This window comes from Patiria miniata, unplaced genomic scaffold (assembly GCF_015706575.1).
Source record: "Patiria miniata isolate m_02_andy unplaced genomic scaffold, ASM1570657v1 HiC_scaffold_1, whole genome shotgun sequence".
NCBI lineage: Eukaryota > Metazoa > Echinodermata > Asteroidea > Valvatida > Asterinidae > Patiria > Patiria miniata.
Window position 1 is genome coordinate 36880561 of NW_024037047.1, and position 17432 is coordinate 36897992.

The following is a 17432-nucleotide window of genomic DNA, read 5'->3' on the forward strand; positions in this document are numbered from 1 at the left end:
TCACATTTAGAATGACAAAACTTGTACATAGATCTCGGTGTCTCTACCACTTGAGGAGGTCTCATGAATGGTGAGGAAGCATAACGTACTGAATATGCACAGAACTCACACACCGAATGTGCAATAGAAATTATTATATAACCGACAAATCCTTGTCATTTGATTGGTGGAACTCACATCACGTGACTTTCGTTATTACTCCCATTCACGCCGGGTCTCAAAAAGTCTAAAAAATCTGCCCATGGGGAATGGAAATACTATTGAACAGTTAGGATCATTCTTGTTCCAAGACGCGGTATTTGTGTGTAAAGGCATGCTGGTGTGCGCATTCAGTGTTGCGCGTAGCGCGTATTGTTCCAAAGAGCCAGCACTACAGAGTGGGGTTCAAACATTTTCGTGAAGGGGTGGTTTGGAAGAGAGAAATACATTTCCCATCAATTTTGTAGTGAAATATAAGTTCAAATATATCAAATGACAAGGATCTATATGTCAGTTATATAAAACAAATATTGAGTGGCTTTAAATTGTGAAATGGGAGGAATATTATCGCTCGGTAAAGTCCAGATTTTACCTTGCAATAATATTCCTCCCATTTCACTCTGAGTCACTCAATATTGTAAATCACTAGCTTTATAACGTCGTGAACATGATGTTGAAACAAGGATGAGACAGAGCTCAGAATAGTGTACTGCAGACATTTTAGTCAAAGTACACATCTGACTTCAATAAATAAGGTATATACTTCCAAAACAATTAAGTTACATGGACAAATCTGGTTAAGAAGGTTCAAGACCTACCAGATGGTGTGCCGCCTCCTTGCGTCTCAAATTGCAACAGCTCCTCTGGGTCTAGACTGGGTGTCGTGAAACTCTGCGCTGACGCTGACGAGTTGACCATCACTCTCGTACTCTGGTTACTGGAACTTGGTTCCCTGCTGGAATCACTGTCCTCCTGATCAGTGGGATCAAGGTCATTGAGGGCAAGGGAACGGGAGGATGGGACGTCTTGAGGCTCGGAGGTGTTTGGCCACTGGTCTGGCTGTTTAGAAGACATGCAGGATGAGAAAAAATGGGATTAAAATGACTTAGCAAAATTAAAAAAGTGCTAGAAATGGGCTTAATAATTGACATTTATTGGTTGTACACTCAATAAATACAAAACAATATTAATGAGAGCATGTTAAGAGAGCTTTTTAAAATATTGTTGATGACATTTACAAAATCTAACATGGACAATTTTGTAATATCAATTTCGTCAGAAGTGCTAGGCCCAAACATTTTTCATGATTGCTGTATGTCATGCCAATCAGTCAATAAGCTGCTTCTTTTTGTCGATTTGTTAAACTTTCTGCCATGTGTTAAGTTCAAGCATGCAGTCTAGCAGTCCTACCGGTGCTTGCTGTTGCAACCTCTCTGTCTCCTTCTCCTGCATCACCCTCTGCTGCTCCTTGAGTTCCTCAACTCGCTTCTCAGCCTCTTCTCGTTCATGATCTTTCTTCTGTGCTTCCATCACCTGACGTTGCTGCTCTTCAGTCAGCACCATCTCCATGCGTCGCATATCCATCATCTGCAGCCGCTGGGATTCCAAGAACTGATTGTTGGCCATGTGCCAAGTTTGCTTCAGGTTGTTGTGTTCTTGCTTTTCCTTTTCCAGAAGTCGACAAACTACAGGGAAAAATAAGAGAAGAAAACTGTGTTCCACTTTGTTTAGAATTATATGCCAAATTTTTTGGCATGAAGTTCTATACCCAACAGAAAACTGAATTCATTAAAAATCTAACATTCTGCTTAATACTTAAAAGGTCGCTGATAGTGGCACTTGCTGTTGTATCCGATACAAACGATTGTTGATGCAAGAAGATGCCTGTGAATTTTCCCAACAAATTTCTACAGGACTGAGTAAAGTAGAGTCCCTTAACGTGGTGTACTTCAACTTCTCCATGACTATCCTCATTAAGTCTTACAGAATTTCCTCTTAATAAGTGTCAAATCCATTCAGGTAAATATTGGTACTGGCAATTCCATTGTTACGGACGTTACATTCAGAGGCTACTGAATAATTTGAAAAAAACAACATAAAATACTTGTAGTGAAAGCAAAGTTTATATATTCAGTACAACTCTAGCTTAGGCCTTTATAGTGTATGACATGACATAGCTAACTTAGCGTTAGCTGAATTAATTAATGAGATATAAGCACTGTCAAGGACTGTTACAGACGTTAAGCATTCTGATATTTAGTAGGCATTGATAAAAGTCAGTGACAAGTATGTTGTGCCAGATATATCTCCACTCTATACAAATACCAATGACATTTACAAAATGCTCCTTAGATGTTATGGGAACATGTTTTTGGTGTGTGTTATGGACGTTACACGATAATGTTAGAGATGTTACCTGTCTGAAATCAATTTAACATATGTGATAAAAAAATGAATTCTGGTATTCTGAGTTCTGTGTTATTTTTATAAAATATGAACCTTTCTCTCTGCCTTTAAAACAAAACTCACAATAACACTTGCATTTTGTATGTGAAAACAAGACGTAAAAATGACGCTAACAAGTTTTGCAGGTGTAGAATTCTGAAATCTGAATCTGAGGTACATGTAGTAATTGAATCAGAGAGTTTGGGTTGCACACTGGGTTTTGCCCTTGCCTTCAACTGAAAGAAAAAGAAAAAAACTAAAGACCAGTTTGTAATGTGAATGTAAATACGATGCAAATTTAAGGTCACAATAAATTTACTGCAAATTCACAGGGGTTGAAATATGTTCAAATTTTGCAAATTTGCCATGAAAAACTTGCTGTTACGTTTTCTTGCCGAGTATGAACTGGCCTTTACAGCATTTGGAAGGGAAAACACGCCCCGTTACAAAAGGAGTATTTCAGGAACAGTGCCAGTTTTAAAAACCTCAACTAAGCTATTGCCACTTCCGTATTATCATCCTAATTTCGGATCACACACGGTGTGAATTTTTGATTCCTGTCAAACCAAACTTAAGCCTGCTGAATTTTCTTGGCCCATTTTCCTGGTACGGTTTCTTGTTCTCACCCTCTCTGAGTTCTTCTCTCATTGTGTCGTTCTCTTCTTGCATCACATTCTTCTGTTTGTTCAGCACTGCAACGTAAAGCTCCATGTCTGAACGAGATGTCTTCTCAGCTTCAAGAACACTGGCTAACGTCCGAACCTGAAAGTACATATTGTGCATTACACATAATTCTTGGAACTCATGGTATTCATTTTCCTACTTAAAAGTTTGCTGAACAACTGACAAAAAAGCAGAAATTTTAACTTCATAATTTACTTGTCCTCATTTCTGGAAGACTCCTGAAATTACAAACTTGATGCAAAAAAATTGAAACTATCGATGATCTGTGTATCCAACAACATAAACATTAGCAGCTTCTTATGAGAATCAGATAATGAAATCAAAATGTAAACATGAGATCTAACATTTCGTAGTATTTTTGATAAATAGTCTAATAGTCCATCTTTGAAAAAAAAAACCCAGGAAATGCAAACATTGAACAACAAATGATGGTACAAACTATCAACAAGGACAACAAAAACCCCAAACATTTTCCTCTCCACAAAAGACAATTTGGAATTTGAACATTACACTCCTAAAGTTTATCGAGCCAACTTGACTGTTTGCCAACTCGGGTCAACTTGCTGTTGGCAACTCATCCATTGTACAGCTGGACCTAAAACTTGGAGCTAGGTCATTCCATCAGGTTGGGGAACAATGTGTGACATATGACCATATTAAGAAAAGCACGAATGCCTTGCTAGCAGTTGCTCTACACAGAGTTGTAATGACTCGAGTCAATGACTCGACTCGAGTCCGACTCGAGTCACATTTTTTGGCGACTCGACTCGACTCGAGTCCCGACGGGTAAATGACTCGACTCGACTCGAGTCACTGCGAGCAAATGACTCGACTCGACTCGAGTCCCTCATCAGAATGACTCGACTCGACTCGAGGAAGGCTAATAAGACTCGAGTCCCAAAATAAAAGCAAAACTTACTTGCGAAAAATATTTGCAATGACTTACGCTGCGCCGTTCGCGTTGCCAGTTTTTGTTCACGTCACGTTAATGTTCGCGAATAATGTACGTTTATATACAGCGGCAGTCTGTTTCCGTCCTCCATAATAAAACAACAAACATACACCGTGTCGCGGACTCCCACCTTGTGGTTCTATAGCATGTAATGCTAAACCCGGAACCAGACTTAAAACGCATTTCTCAATCCGTGGTTTCATCATTGGTTTCGGGCGATTTTGAAGTTCTTGGTGGAACGCTGGCTAAATTCATGTCCCGATTTCACACAAAAAAATGGATACGGACGGGCCCACCTTTAAATAATCAGAAACAGTTTTGTATAATGCAATTAGGTTTTAACGTTGTCAGCGATGAGCGAACAACAAAATCTAGACCCGAAGCCAAACCGTTTATAAGACCGAAGTTTCACATCTTCTTATCTGTGACGTGAGCTAGCAATGGAAACTGTTGGTTGGGTACCATACAGCATACTTTATGTCTTTGGATTTCCGTAACAGACTGGTGCCTTGTATTCTTTCTCTCTTGTGCTTGTTGCTTTTTATTGTAATTTAGTGTTCAAATATTTGTGACTCGAATTGACTCGAGCTAAATACTTGACTCGACTCGACTCGACTCGACCACACTCTGTGACTCGACTCGACTCGACTCGACCTTGTTGACCTAATGACTCGACTCGACTCGAGTCACTTCTTTAAAATGACTCGACTCGACTCGAGTCACAAAAATCAGTGACTCGTTACAACTCTGGCTCTACATAATATTTGTTGTTGGGTGTTTCACTAACTGCAGAAAGTTTAAAATCATTTCAATGTATTTTGCCAAAAATATGAGCAAAAACTGTCATTTTGGATGTAACATTGACACCGTGTCAGTGTTACGTCCCAGTATGACATTTGTACTTTTTTTTAAATTTCTGTGAAACATCACCCAAATTCACTTTGCGTACTTCCTACTATAGATGCAACACAATAAGAAAAGCTTTTGTTATGGTAGTCAGGTATCAAATGGAGCAGATATGATTGCTTAGTTGTGTGGATGTAACATTGACACGGTGTAAAACCCAAATGTCACACTTCCATTGAGTGATTTTTACACCGTTACATCTACACTTGAGGTATTGTTTCTGCTATATTTGAACCCTGACTATACCAAAACAAAAGCTTTTCTTGGTGCTTAGGTGTCCAGTTGTAAATATGCAATGTCAGTTTGGGTAATATTTTACATACGTGTAAAAAAAAATGGCAAACAAAGAATATTTGGATGTAACATTTACACGGTGTCAATGTTACGTCCGAATTAATACATTTTTGCTCCTATTTTTGTCAAAATACTTTCAAATAATTTCAAACTTTCTCAAGTATTGAAACACCCTAAGACAAATATTATGTTGAGCAATTGTATAGAATGCATTGATACTTTTAATAATATAACCAAATATATGGATGTAACATGCACTGCTTCCCAACCCGGTGGAATGACTCAGCTAGTAAAATTGATCTACCCAAAACTGTGCAATTTTTTGGTTTGTAATTGTATTCTTTTTTATTGTTTCTGATTTAAAACTACCATGTTGTATTTTTAATTTCGCCATATATAGCACAGGGGACAAAGCTTTAAGTGTACGGAAATGATGTTAAGGTCTACTAGTGGATGGGTAGTTTTCATGTTCAATGGAGTAGTTGTGTACAACGACGCAATGGATGAGTTGGACAAAAGACGAGTTGGACAATGAACGACTTAACTTTATCAGTTGAACACATAAACCTCCGAGCTGGTACAATGGTTGAGTTGGAAAACGGTCAAGTTGGCAAATGGTCAAGTTGGTTCGAGTCAAGTTGGTGAATGTTGAGTTGGTTCACTTTGAGTTGGCAAACAGTTGAGTTGACTAGATACCACTCCTAAGTAACTGTGGTTTTCTTCTCCCGTCTTAATAATGAACTTTTTAGTTTAACCCCAACTCCCTAGCGTCTTTTACTAGGAACTGGACCAAGTCCATAGACTTGCTACACATGGCTTTTATCACAATAGCAGTACAGGAAGCTAGGCAAAATCTATCTGATACCCCTAGCACTGCTTCAGGCCATTAGGCCCCAGTCCATCATAATCCGTCAATATTAAGTCACGCCAGGCCTTCTGGACCAAGTCCCCCAAAATCCACCAAAATTGGGGGATGGATTTTGATGGAGTTGGGATGGTTAGGGTTAATAAATACCTATAAACCATTGGAACCTTTTCATTGAGAATTCAAACATGGTCACTTTTTGTCAGTCATGGAGTGCGTTGGAGGATGCACACTACAATCAGCCAAGACTGCACGTGGAGTGATTTGGACAGTGCTCATAATTACTCAGGTTGAGCTTTTGATTCCTTGGAGTGTGTAGCTGCTCACCCATGGAGCAATGTCTATAGACATGATAGATGCAGTAATACAATCAATTTTCTTAAGGTGAATATCTTTTAAGTCAGTTGTGGTAGTGCAAGAGTGAAAAGACATAACCAAGAATACAGACTGCCATATATTTGTACCTTTTCATCCAGCTCAGCTGCAGTGTTCACTGTGGTTTCTGGGGGAGTGGCTGGACTCTGGGCTTTGTCCACTGTAGTACTTCCCAGGGTATCCAAACTGTACTTCTGAATGTATAAAGCAAACAGGAGAAATAGCTTGAATTGCTTCCTAGCTTCAGAAAAAAGGACAGAGGTAAGGGAATGTTCCTGATATTTAAGCATAGACAATGTACCAAGCCTGCAGTAGTATTTGCACAAACACTTGGGGAATACATGTAATTTCCTAACAAAAGCCAAATTTGTATTGACCAATCATTTTGTCACCTTTTCAAAACATTACTTTTGATATTATTTCCATTCACCATCCTCCAACTTCCTTGTAAGAGAGTTTCATGTTCACATATTTGTTTTTTGGTTTTGGCTTGATGGTTTTTTTAGTATAAGAAAAGTCTTGTCTTCTCAATGGAAATCTTCATTTTAAAGGGTTTTTCAATTAAAGGTATAGTCCATCATTTGTAATTTGTGCATTTTGTTTCTTTGAAGCAACAAAAGTGCTCAAAATCTAAAGAAGGGTGCTGAACAACTAACCTGATGAAGTTTCAGCTCAGCTTCAGCTGTATATTTAGAGAAAAACAACATTCTAGGATCTCGATTTCAAATCAAAAGTTGCTGAATCATGTTTTGAATTGGGCCTGAATTCAGCGTCCAAGACACATTCTCACCGAGCCGATTGCAGCTACGCGATGTCGCGCACTGATCCGACGAATTATAGCAACCACGCGCGCATGTGCGTCGTGTCAACGCTTGCGAGTGCTCCCCCAAATAAAAAAACGAACTACTAACGGAAATTTCCAACGGTGCTTCTTAAGACGCACCATTGGAAAGGCCTTCTTTTGTTGATTTCTTCAAAATGACAGCTTGCCAGAAAGAATAATTTCACAGGGAGTTTAGTACCCTTACTATCTTTCAACCAAGTATGTTTTTCAACAATAATTACGTCAGTTACTTTTTGGATAGCTGCAAATGATGGACTCTGGCTTTAATCAAAGTGAATAACTGACAAAGCTTTATATAGTTATCATATAATCAAATACCTATGGCAGCTCTCAATTAAGCTGGGAAAATAGACAAACACATTTTCCTGATTCAAGAATCTTTTAATTTCCAATGAGTTCTCATTACGTACCCTTATCTTGTGTTCCAGAGCTCTTTTCTCCAAATCAGCATTATGAAGCTTGTCTTTCAAAGATGCGATCTCCCTCTCCAAAGGAACTACTACAGAGCGCAGGATCTCAGCATCTTTCTGTGCCTGTCATGCAGTAGGAAAGACAATCCTTCATTTCTAACAAAGATAATAATTTCTTTCAAAATATACACACAAGTCCAAGAGAGGTTGTGCGTGTTTATGGTGTAAATCGAGATCTGATACACTGTGCCCTCTTGAGACATGCACACAATAGGGAACAAAAGATTGTATACATCTCCACAGGATAATTTCTATAGATGAATACGTCTCCACAAGATTTTCACGAAATAGATATATGGATTTTACTCAAAAACTAGGAATTTCCAAGGTGGGTTGATCTCTCTCGCAAATGGAAGAGTTTTAGAAAAGGGATATTAAGTCCGAATTTCAGCCAAGGAAATTAATTCTGGTTAAAATAAGAGCATTTTGAAAAGTTCTGTACTTTCAAACTCGAAAACTTTAGTACACGAGAACAAAGAAATGTCTCCACAAGGATACAAATTTCAGTATGGGTGGACACAAACGTGCAACATCATCGGTGAATCGAGGTCAGAAACCGAATCGAGGACTCCTCGGTTGGAAAACGTGTACAAAACCAATGAGAGCTGATGCGAAAAAGTTAGAGTACAAACCTCGATTTACACCATAAACAAACGTGCATGTACAGGATGATGGACCATCACACAATCATGACAATCACGTGATGGAAACAATCATTATAGGTTGTCCTAAGTCAATTGAAATAAATAAACCAGACCCAATTTTACAGCTCTGCTAAACACAACATTCTGCAAATATCACAAATCTATGATTACAGCGCTTAGAAAAATGTAAGCAAGGGTCCTGAGTAATACAATGGGTGCAGGAACAAAAGCAAAAAGTCCTTACTTTGTTATACGCTGTTAGCTTCGAATTTTCAACTATAGTGAGAAAAATTCTCAACTTAAAGCATAGATAACCACAAAATGAGACCTAGGTTGAAGCGTGTTAAACTGTCCAATTCCCCAAATGGCAAATGGTCCAATTGGAGCTCTTTAAAATTAGCCTTTACCAGTCCCCCTTGGTTCGTAATTGATGGGGCACAAGCAAAACTGCACATGTGAAAAAATGCACTGGGTTCAAGGTTGTTCCATACCGTCAACATACTCCTCTCCAGATCTTCCTCTTCCTTGGTAGGTGTGTGTTTCTGCTGAGATGGAGGTTGTTGCTGGGGTGCAGGTTGTGGCTCTTGTGCTGCATGTTGTTTTTCATCTCTTGTTGTTGATGGGGAATTAGACCCAGTCAGGTTACGCAGGGATCGAGTCATGCTGGAGAACACACTGTCTCTGTGAATAAACCGCATACATGGAATGACCGATGGAGATATGAACCGTGCCTTTTAAACCATTGTCAAATATTTGCTTTTCATAGGTCTTTTTATAAACATCTCTGGGACCTTGTTGCATTGGGCCATCAACACCAGTGCATCAACTTCAAATGTGACCTGCCATTGCATAATGAGGAATAACCCCCACATTTGACTTTTCACGTTATGTACATCATGTTAAAGTGCACATCATTGGCTTTCCAATGATACAAAATTTATTTCTGTAGCTTAATTTATTCCAAAGATATGACACAGGAACTTCAATAAGGTCCTGCCTACCGGTAGTTTCGCAAACCTCATTTCGAGAAAAACGGCTTTGAAAAAAAAAGACACGCATTGCGCCGCCAACGGCAGTGAAAAACTTTTTTTTAGTTTTCCACTTTTGTGGGTATTTTTTCCCAACAAAAATGCATAGTGTAAATCTTGGAAACCTTGGCTACTCAAAAATACAAAACAATCAATATTGATTTCCACATGATTTTTCTAGTATATCCGACTTAGGCGTCGATTACTCCAAACAAGGTTTTGGGGGACATTCCTCAATTTGCCTCAGTAGGTCACAAATGCTTAAGACAGTTGGAGCTAGCCCAGCTGAATAATGCCACTGTTGTATCCTGCTGCAGTTGTTGACCACAGACTCTAAGGCAGCTTGGCCTTGGGATCTTTGACCTAGTGGATCTTGTCACACTGGGCAGGCTTCTCACCTTGACATAGTGCATGTACCCTGAAGGGTCTAGGTTAATAACATTTTAGTATTACTTTATGATTCAAATGATTTTGATGTATCATAGCAATAATTCTGAGAATAAAAACTGACTTTTCAGCTCCTTGGCCTTGACTCTTCTCAGCCATCATGTGCTGCATGCTCTGCAGCTCATTATTCAGCAGTTCATTGGCAGCTAGAAGCTTCTGCCGCTCCTGCTGATAGGTCATGGCTGTCTCTTCTGTTGTCTGGGCAACCGCATCTTTTAAGGGAAACAAAAATTTGCCATATGTACATTGTACAGTACATGTATACAGTTTTGAACTCGGTACCAATAAATCACATCATTTCGCCAGTCCGTAATGAAAAAATGAAAGTTTTCAGCAAAAATACATTTGCAGTGCAATAGAACACCACTAATAATGAATACCGCTAAACTGAACTCCAACTCCAACAAACATCACCCTTTGGCTCCCAAATTATATGTACAATTATATCAGCATTACTGAATTCTTCGGGAAATACATTCATATTGCCTCTCAACTGCATTCAAAAGTCACAAAATATAAATCTTGTTGGCAGTTCTGGTTCCTGCCACACCACAATAAAGACAATATGTAGTACGGTAGATAACAGGATAGGAACCAGTCTTTCATTACTGCCTACTGATGAAGGGAAAGTACATGGATATGGACGCAATCTCGGCAACTTACAGCGTAGCCTTGGTCAAGGTATTTGTCGATAGTATACATACTGGCATCTAACATAAACACTAGCCACGTGCTATGTACTGTACAAAGTGCACACAGCAACCTCGATCACGCGGCTTCAATATGCATATTTTATTGCTGGATTTCCAGCGACAACCATTTATGTGAATACAGATGAGATTATTATTCAGTACTTGGTCGTGGACGCTCATAGTTTTACATGGATAGATAGCTGGACTGTGTGGCTGCATTCTCCAACAAGTTTAGAATCCACGGACCAAATATAACTGGATATACAAAATTGTGACAAAATTACAGAAAAAGATAAGCCAACGCGATCCGTTGTCCCAAGGCGTTCATTCTTCATCAGCTGAATTGCCTATTGTATCCGTGTGAGGTTGCTGTTCGCGCTTCATACAGTGCATAGAAAGTGGCTAGTGTTCATGCTAGTGGCCAGATATACCATAATGGATATTATAACACCTCACCCACAGATTCTGTGTCTTGATTGGCCAAGGGCGAGTCACATGGAACTTTCTATTTTTGCTATCTTTCAGTGCACTGCCAAAAGTACTATCCCCGTAGCAACCAAAGTACTATACCATTAGCAACCAAAGTACTATACCCATGGCGCGGTAGTTGTGTGCAAATGCATGCTAGTGTGTGCATTGAGCGTTACGCGTATTGTTTCCAAGAGAGCGCGCCACAGAGTTGGCTTCAAACATTTCGTGAAAGGGTGGTATGGAAGAGAGAAATACATTTCCCACCAATTTTGTATTGAAAGTGAAGGTTATTTTAATTGTGTTCAGATTTAAATCATTTTAAATATTAAAACCATGCAGAATCTGTGGGTGAAGTGTTATAAAACAAATATTGAATGCTTTATCTCGTGGTGAAGTAAAACTAGCCTCCCTCGGTGATCCATGGAGCATTCTATCACCTCGGGAGGCTAGTTTTACTACACCACTCAATATTTGTTTACTATCGAATATTGCCGGCCGAAAAACAAACAACCGTTACAACAGACTTCCTTGGTAGACCCCATCTAGTTCATTATAGCATGGTATTTTCATGGTGATTTCAACGGACAACCGTCCAAAAGAAGCTCTGGGCTTTCTTACCTCCAAGAATGGCCTGCAGTGTGCCCACCTCCCCTTTCCACTTGAGCTTGACTTCCTCCATCTCCTCTCGATAGGAAGATTCCACCATGGCTGCCACCGTCTTCAATTCCTCCAACTCTGCCTCCTTGGCATCCCGTTCAGAGCGCATCTTCTCTGCCTCTTTAATCAGCTCCTCTGTGAGAAAACAAAAGAAACTTTAAACTCCCAGTGTTTTTTTTATAGTGAGCAAATAATCAACAAAACATGTATTTGATATAATGATATAAAAATATTTACACAATATAGATTTGTAAATGCGATGCTTTCCTTGTTTATGTACTAAATTCATCATCCACTTTTTCAAAATTGGCTTTTTCTTGCAAGTATTACGTTCAAAACAGCAAGGGGACATGTAGGTCTTTAATAAATATACAGATTTTTAGAAATCTTTCTTCAATGGGTTTGTCAAAGTAAAAATCTCATCCAAAACTTTCTGTAATCAATGATAGACTCTACAAATAACAGAGGGAGTAGAATTTCAAACTGATCTTTTATTTTCTTGTATTCGTTTCTTTCATTAATTTAGTTGTAAATATGTCTTTTAATCTTTCTCAATGTAAAGCTGGTTGTGTCACTGAAAAGCTGTTTTTCCCTATACATAGGCCCTAAACCTTTTTTTGGGGGGGGGGGCATTTATAATCTTATGGGGGTGGGCTCCTGTATTAATCTGGGATTTGAGCTGCTATTTTCTGTTTTTCCGGTAAAATAAATTTATTGACATAGCAGTTTTTATCAAATGTTGCACACATTAAGCTAAACTCCCTCTAGACCCATTTTTGCTAGGATGTAAGCTCAATTCTGCAAAATCCTCCAACTGCCTCCATGTAAACATAGCATACAGCCTCAATCCTCCAAAATCCTCCGTAGTTTCTTGAATGTGGCTCATGGAGGGTGACTGAAGCCTGAATCCTGCAAAATCCTCTGGCAATCGCTGTCAATATCTTGAGGTAGAGCCAACGACATCCTGGAGCAGTGCAGAGGACTTCAAGTATAATATAGACCTACATTTATGCACGGCTGAGCAGAAACAACACAAGGCCTGGCCTAAGACATTGACAGAGTGCATCCTCCAAAATCAGCCACACACTTTTTCCACACAGTCTCAATCCTAAAAAATCCTCCATTTTGCAAAAAGGATTTGGGAAGGTTAGGGTTAAATCAAGTACCAAACAGAAACCCAACTTGAGACTTTACCTTCTCTGGAGAGGAAAATCTCCTTAAACTTGGCCCTCTTGTGAGCAAAGTCTGCCTCCTGCGTCTTCCTCTCATTGAGTACACTGCGAAGATTAGATTCCAACTCGCCAACACGCTGCCGCAGGGCATTGACATCATCTACAGGGTGTAAACAACAAAGTAATCATGCCAACTGATATGAATTAATCCAGAACACAGCTCAATCAAGTTGATAATTCAATTCAACAATTTCTAGAAAGAACTGAGCGTCAACCCAAGCAGCTATTTATGTGCACAATGTATTCTGATAGATGGTCTGGACATCCATACACACGCAGTCACCTTGTACACGGTGTAGCTGTAGAAGTTTGCGGACCAATAGCAGAATTGACCTATCGCCGTTTGTGAGTTGGCCACGCCCCTTAGACAATCCTGTGGAATATTTGTACACTACGTTTTGTTTGTCTCAGATTTTGCGCGTTCCGCGTCCATTTTGTATTGGCCAATATTTCACAAGCTGCGTTGGCGCGATACTAACGCGATTCTACCGCGATAGGTCAATACATGTACTTAGGCATGCAACTGATATTGACAAAACAAAAACAGGAAATTACAAGTTTTACAAGATTTTACACAGTGTTTTTCAATTCTTAATGTAGGTGGGAAGTGAAAAACGAGGAAATCAGCAGATCCAAATTGCATGCCTGATACTGTTACAAAAATAAGCCCCACCCCCACTTGAATGGCTCCATAGAGCAGTATACATAAAAGATACATAGCATACATATTACATACATAAAGAGAAGTATAGTTCACTGAAATGCAAACTGTCATGACTGTACTGCCAAAGCCAAACATTACGCATCAGTAGTCCAAGTAACTAGGACTCTAGGAATCGCCTTTTTTAACATTTGGACATGGTCTGGCGATGGTATCACACGACCATGTCCAAATGTTAAAAAAGGTGATTCCAAGAGTCCCACAATGTAGTTACCCGGACTAACGCATCATCACGTATGGGTTGTGCAGCCTAGGATTTCATCACTTTTCCATTATATTTTTTTTGGGGGGGGGGGGACTTATTTACTTATCTATTAATTTGTTTGCATGTTTAACATACAACCAATAACAACAGTTAACTTTCTGATTTAGCCTCTCATGGGAAAATTAAAACTTTTTTTAATTGTAATGTCATACGATTTTAAATTTCAGCAAGGCAGTTCTCTAACAGTCTAACATGAATGTAGTCACGAAAGTTTTGATGAGGCCACAAAAAAAAAAAATTCTGGTTCCGATTACATGGCATTCGAAAATAGGGTAGGTAGGTAGGGAATTTTTTTATTTTTTTTTTTGCCAATTTTTTTGTGTACGATCATATGGAGGCGTCTGCGTGTAGTCAAGGGTAAAAGGTAGAAATTGATGGTTTTTGGTGTTTTTTTTCTCATTTTTCCCATAAAAAAATTAAGGTAGGGGCCGTCAGAATAGGGTAGGTAGGGAAACCGGAAGCAGAACTATTATTTTTTTTTGGCCTGATGCCCTTTTAACAAATAATTAGGCCAATAGGCCTAATATTACAGCAAATGCTATTAGAAACTCTTTCTTTTTGACAGAAATTTGACAGCTAAATTTGCTAGTACTAGCTGGACTGCACAAAGGCTGATTGCTGACAAATGTGGATAACTAAGAAATCTACTTCAATAAAAAAAAATCGCATTTGATTCAAAACATAAAACTAAAGAAAACTATTAAAAGTTTTAAAAGAACAAACTTGTTTTTTTTTAAAATTGTCCCAATGCTGCAGATTTGATGTCGGGACCTTTGGCATGGTAGTCGAACGATTAGTTTTCATGTTTGAGCTACAAAAGCGCTCCGGTTGGATGATAGTTAAAGGTGATCGTGTAGTAAGTGTAGGGATCCTCTTTAGTTTTGATCAAATTAGAGCCAAGGGTGTTTTTTTATCATTCAGTCAAAAATGACTTGTTTTAACCTAAACTAAAGCAGAATTCTCTCAATTCTTATGACACCATTTTGTAATTTTGAACAGTATGCCTATCTCGGGGTAGAATTTAGAAATTGCGATGTTCATACGTTTACAATTGGTGCCGTGCGATTCAATGCGGTAATTGCGCGTTCACGGTACATCATGGCGATTGCCATCTGTATTTTCGTGTTGTGTTTTGTGGTCATAATCGTTGGAAAGATTCCCATATCTGGCCATCACTATTGACCTATCATCAGCCATCAGAAAGTGAGGAGTAATTGCAGAACACCCCGCCATTCGGAAATACACCCCTAAATTCTCTGGCTACGAGGTTTGAAAAAGAAACAATTCAAGTCCATTGCCAGCTACGCGGATACTGAGTGGGGGTCCCCTTGAGAACGAAGCAACACAAAATGAATGGGAGTTGCTGCAGCGCATGACGTCACTCACGCGGAAGCGGAATACCAGACGACTGTTGAGGTTTACCACTCGCATCAAAGCTGCGATACTGGACGGCAACCAAAGTTAGCCGATTATCGTGCATGAAACAGTCCTCGGGTTTTCTGCTTCCGCGTGAGTGACGTCATGCGCCATCAGCCAGCGCAGCCGGCACGAACGAACTGGTAAACGCGCTGTGCACAAATCCAATTGCGGTCCTCGCCATGACCGCACGGTTGTCGGTTTATGCCTCCTTTTTTCACTGCAATTGTAGGCTGAATCTTCATCGTGGATCGTTTTTTGCTTCAAGGACCTGTGTAATGGTTATTCCAGGCAAGGTTTGGGTGAGTTCCAGTTAAAATTAGTGTGTAACAGGGACAAAATTGAATTTTTTTTTTGGACCTGCCAACTCTGCTGGTTCGCATGAAAAATGTCCTCCAGCCCTAAATGACAACCCACTGATAAAATTTAGGGCTGGGTAACTCCAGCTATGATAAGCCATGAATCTGGGACTGAGAAACATTTGCAATTTTGTTAGGAAATACTTGGCGGCCTAGGCCTAGACCCTAGACAATTTTCTTGACTCTCCATAGACTTTGTACACAACCAACAACCGCTGAAGCAGCGTCAGGTTGCAACATTCTTTCCCTAGGGGAGCGTGTAGCATAGGGCCCTGTTCGAACGGGACCGGACCCTACGCTACACGATCGCCTTCGACTGTACAGTGATTACACGATACATTACATGTACAGTCTAGTCATGAGAGTCGCAATGGTGTTTTTGCAATGTCGGAACGATATCGACAATGATCGATACGGTCATGACGGTGGCACAGTTGAAAATCGCGCTGCCGTACAACCACGTTTTTTTCTCATACAAACCTTCAATGCTGATACCAGCGGCACGATGAACATTATTGACCTGATTCTCCATGCTTCACACAACAAATTTTACTAATATTGAGTCAGAAGGAAGAAAATCATGATTTAAAGGTGGCGTTCATTGACATTGCATCGATAAATGCTATGTCTTCCGATGTCAGCCATTTTCTTTTCTGAAACCTAGACTCGTTCATGAACGCTCAAACCTTTTATACTGTTTTCCCTTAAAACTTGTTCCCAAAGGTTATTCACGCTAGGTAATAAAAAGTTAAAAATAACTACAATTTATTTCCCATAAAATGTTAAATAATTAAAACAATTTATAATAACAATATCATCACTCAAAACATTCTGTAGTCTTGGTCCAAGGCGTAAAGTGATCGTGCACAATTACTTTTTCAGACCATATTGCGCATGCGTCATTTGGTAATGGTGTTTCTCGAAGTCACTTCCCTTAAAAAAAAAAATCATCCAAAGTCATGAATCAGAAAAAATTAAAAACAAAATGTTTATTGATAAGAAGAACTTGATTTAACACAATTAAGAAAGAAAATTCATATTTGCGTGATCAGGATTGAGCACACGCAATCACCATAGCTCCATGTGCTATACACATCGCCATCTACCCCCCCCCCCTTCCACCCACACCAAAGCTGGATCCGCCAAAGCAGAATAGTCAGTTTCTAGGCAATATACATATACATAGTACTTTTTCGAAACGCGGCATGGACAGCAAGGGCGGATCCAGAACACAATTGTTTTTTTTGGGGGGGGGCCAAAAAAAATTGTGGTCCCCCAAAAAAGTGGGTCAAAAAATTACGGCGAGGGGTTCGGGACCCGCTTAAGGGCCCCGAAAAAAATTTGGATTCTAGATGCTCTGTGGTGCGTCTGAGGCAATTTCTGACCACTTTAACCAATGTTTTTTTGAGGATAAGATGGTGGTGTACTCATTGCCTGCCTTTATTGCGATGTCACATAAAAAAAATAAAAAAAATTGTTTCGTTTTTTTTGGGGGGGGGGGGGGGCATGGCCCCCTTTGCCCCCCCCCCCTGGATCCGCCCTTAGTGGACAGCCGTTGTATAATTTGTTTTGGCTGCGCACAGCAAGATAGTAAAATAATATGAAATGCCATATAACTCTCGGCAATTCGAGATACATACATTATCGTGTCTTGGATACTACAATTTCATTGCGGCCACGTGTCCC

At 39.6% G+C, this 17432-nt stretch overlaps 1 protein-coding gene across 1 annotated transcript in view; it reads right to left on the bottom strand.

The window, feature by feature from the left end:
- The window catches only part of LOC119729644 (rab GTPase-binding effector protein 1-like), a 40646-nt gene extending 24239 nt beyond the window's left edge, over positions 1-16407 (bottom strand). Inside the window, exons 1-10 of the mRNA XM_038202306.1 lie at positions 16227-16407; positions 12948-13085; positions 11715-11888; positions 9998-10145; positions 8950-9139; positions 7755-7877; positions 6590-6694; positions 3051-3186; positions 1390-1664; positions 798-1038 (exon numbers count right to left, since the gene is read on the bottom strand). Of these exons, the coding sequence (XP_038058234.1) occupies positions 798-1038; positions 1390-1664; positions 3051-3186; positions 6590-6694; positions 7755-7877; positions 8950-9139; positions 9998-10145; positions 11715-11888; positions 12948-13085; positions 16227-16278 (1582 nt within the window). The 5' untranslated portion in view covers positions 16279-16407. The remainder of the gene's footprint in view (positions 1-797; positions 1039-1389; positions 1665-3050; positions 3187-6589; positions 6695-7754; positions 7878-8949; positions 9140-9997; positions 10146-11714; positions 11889-12947; positions 13086-16226) is intronic.
- Positions 16408-17432: the final 1025 nt, after the last annotated feature.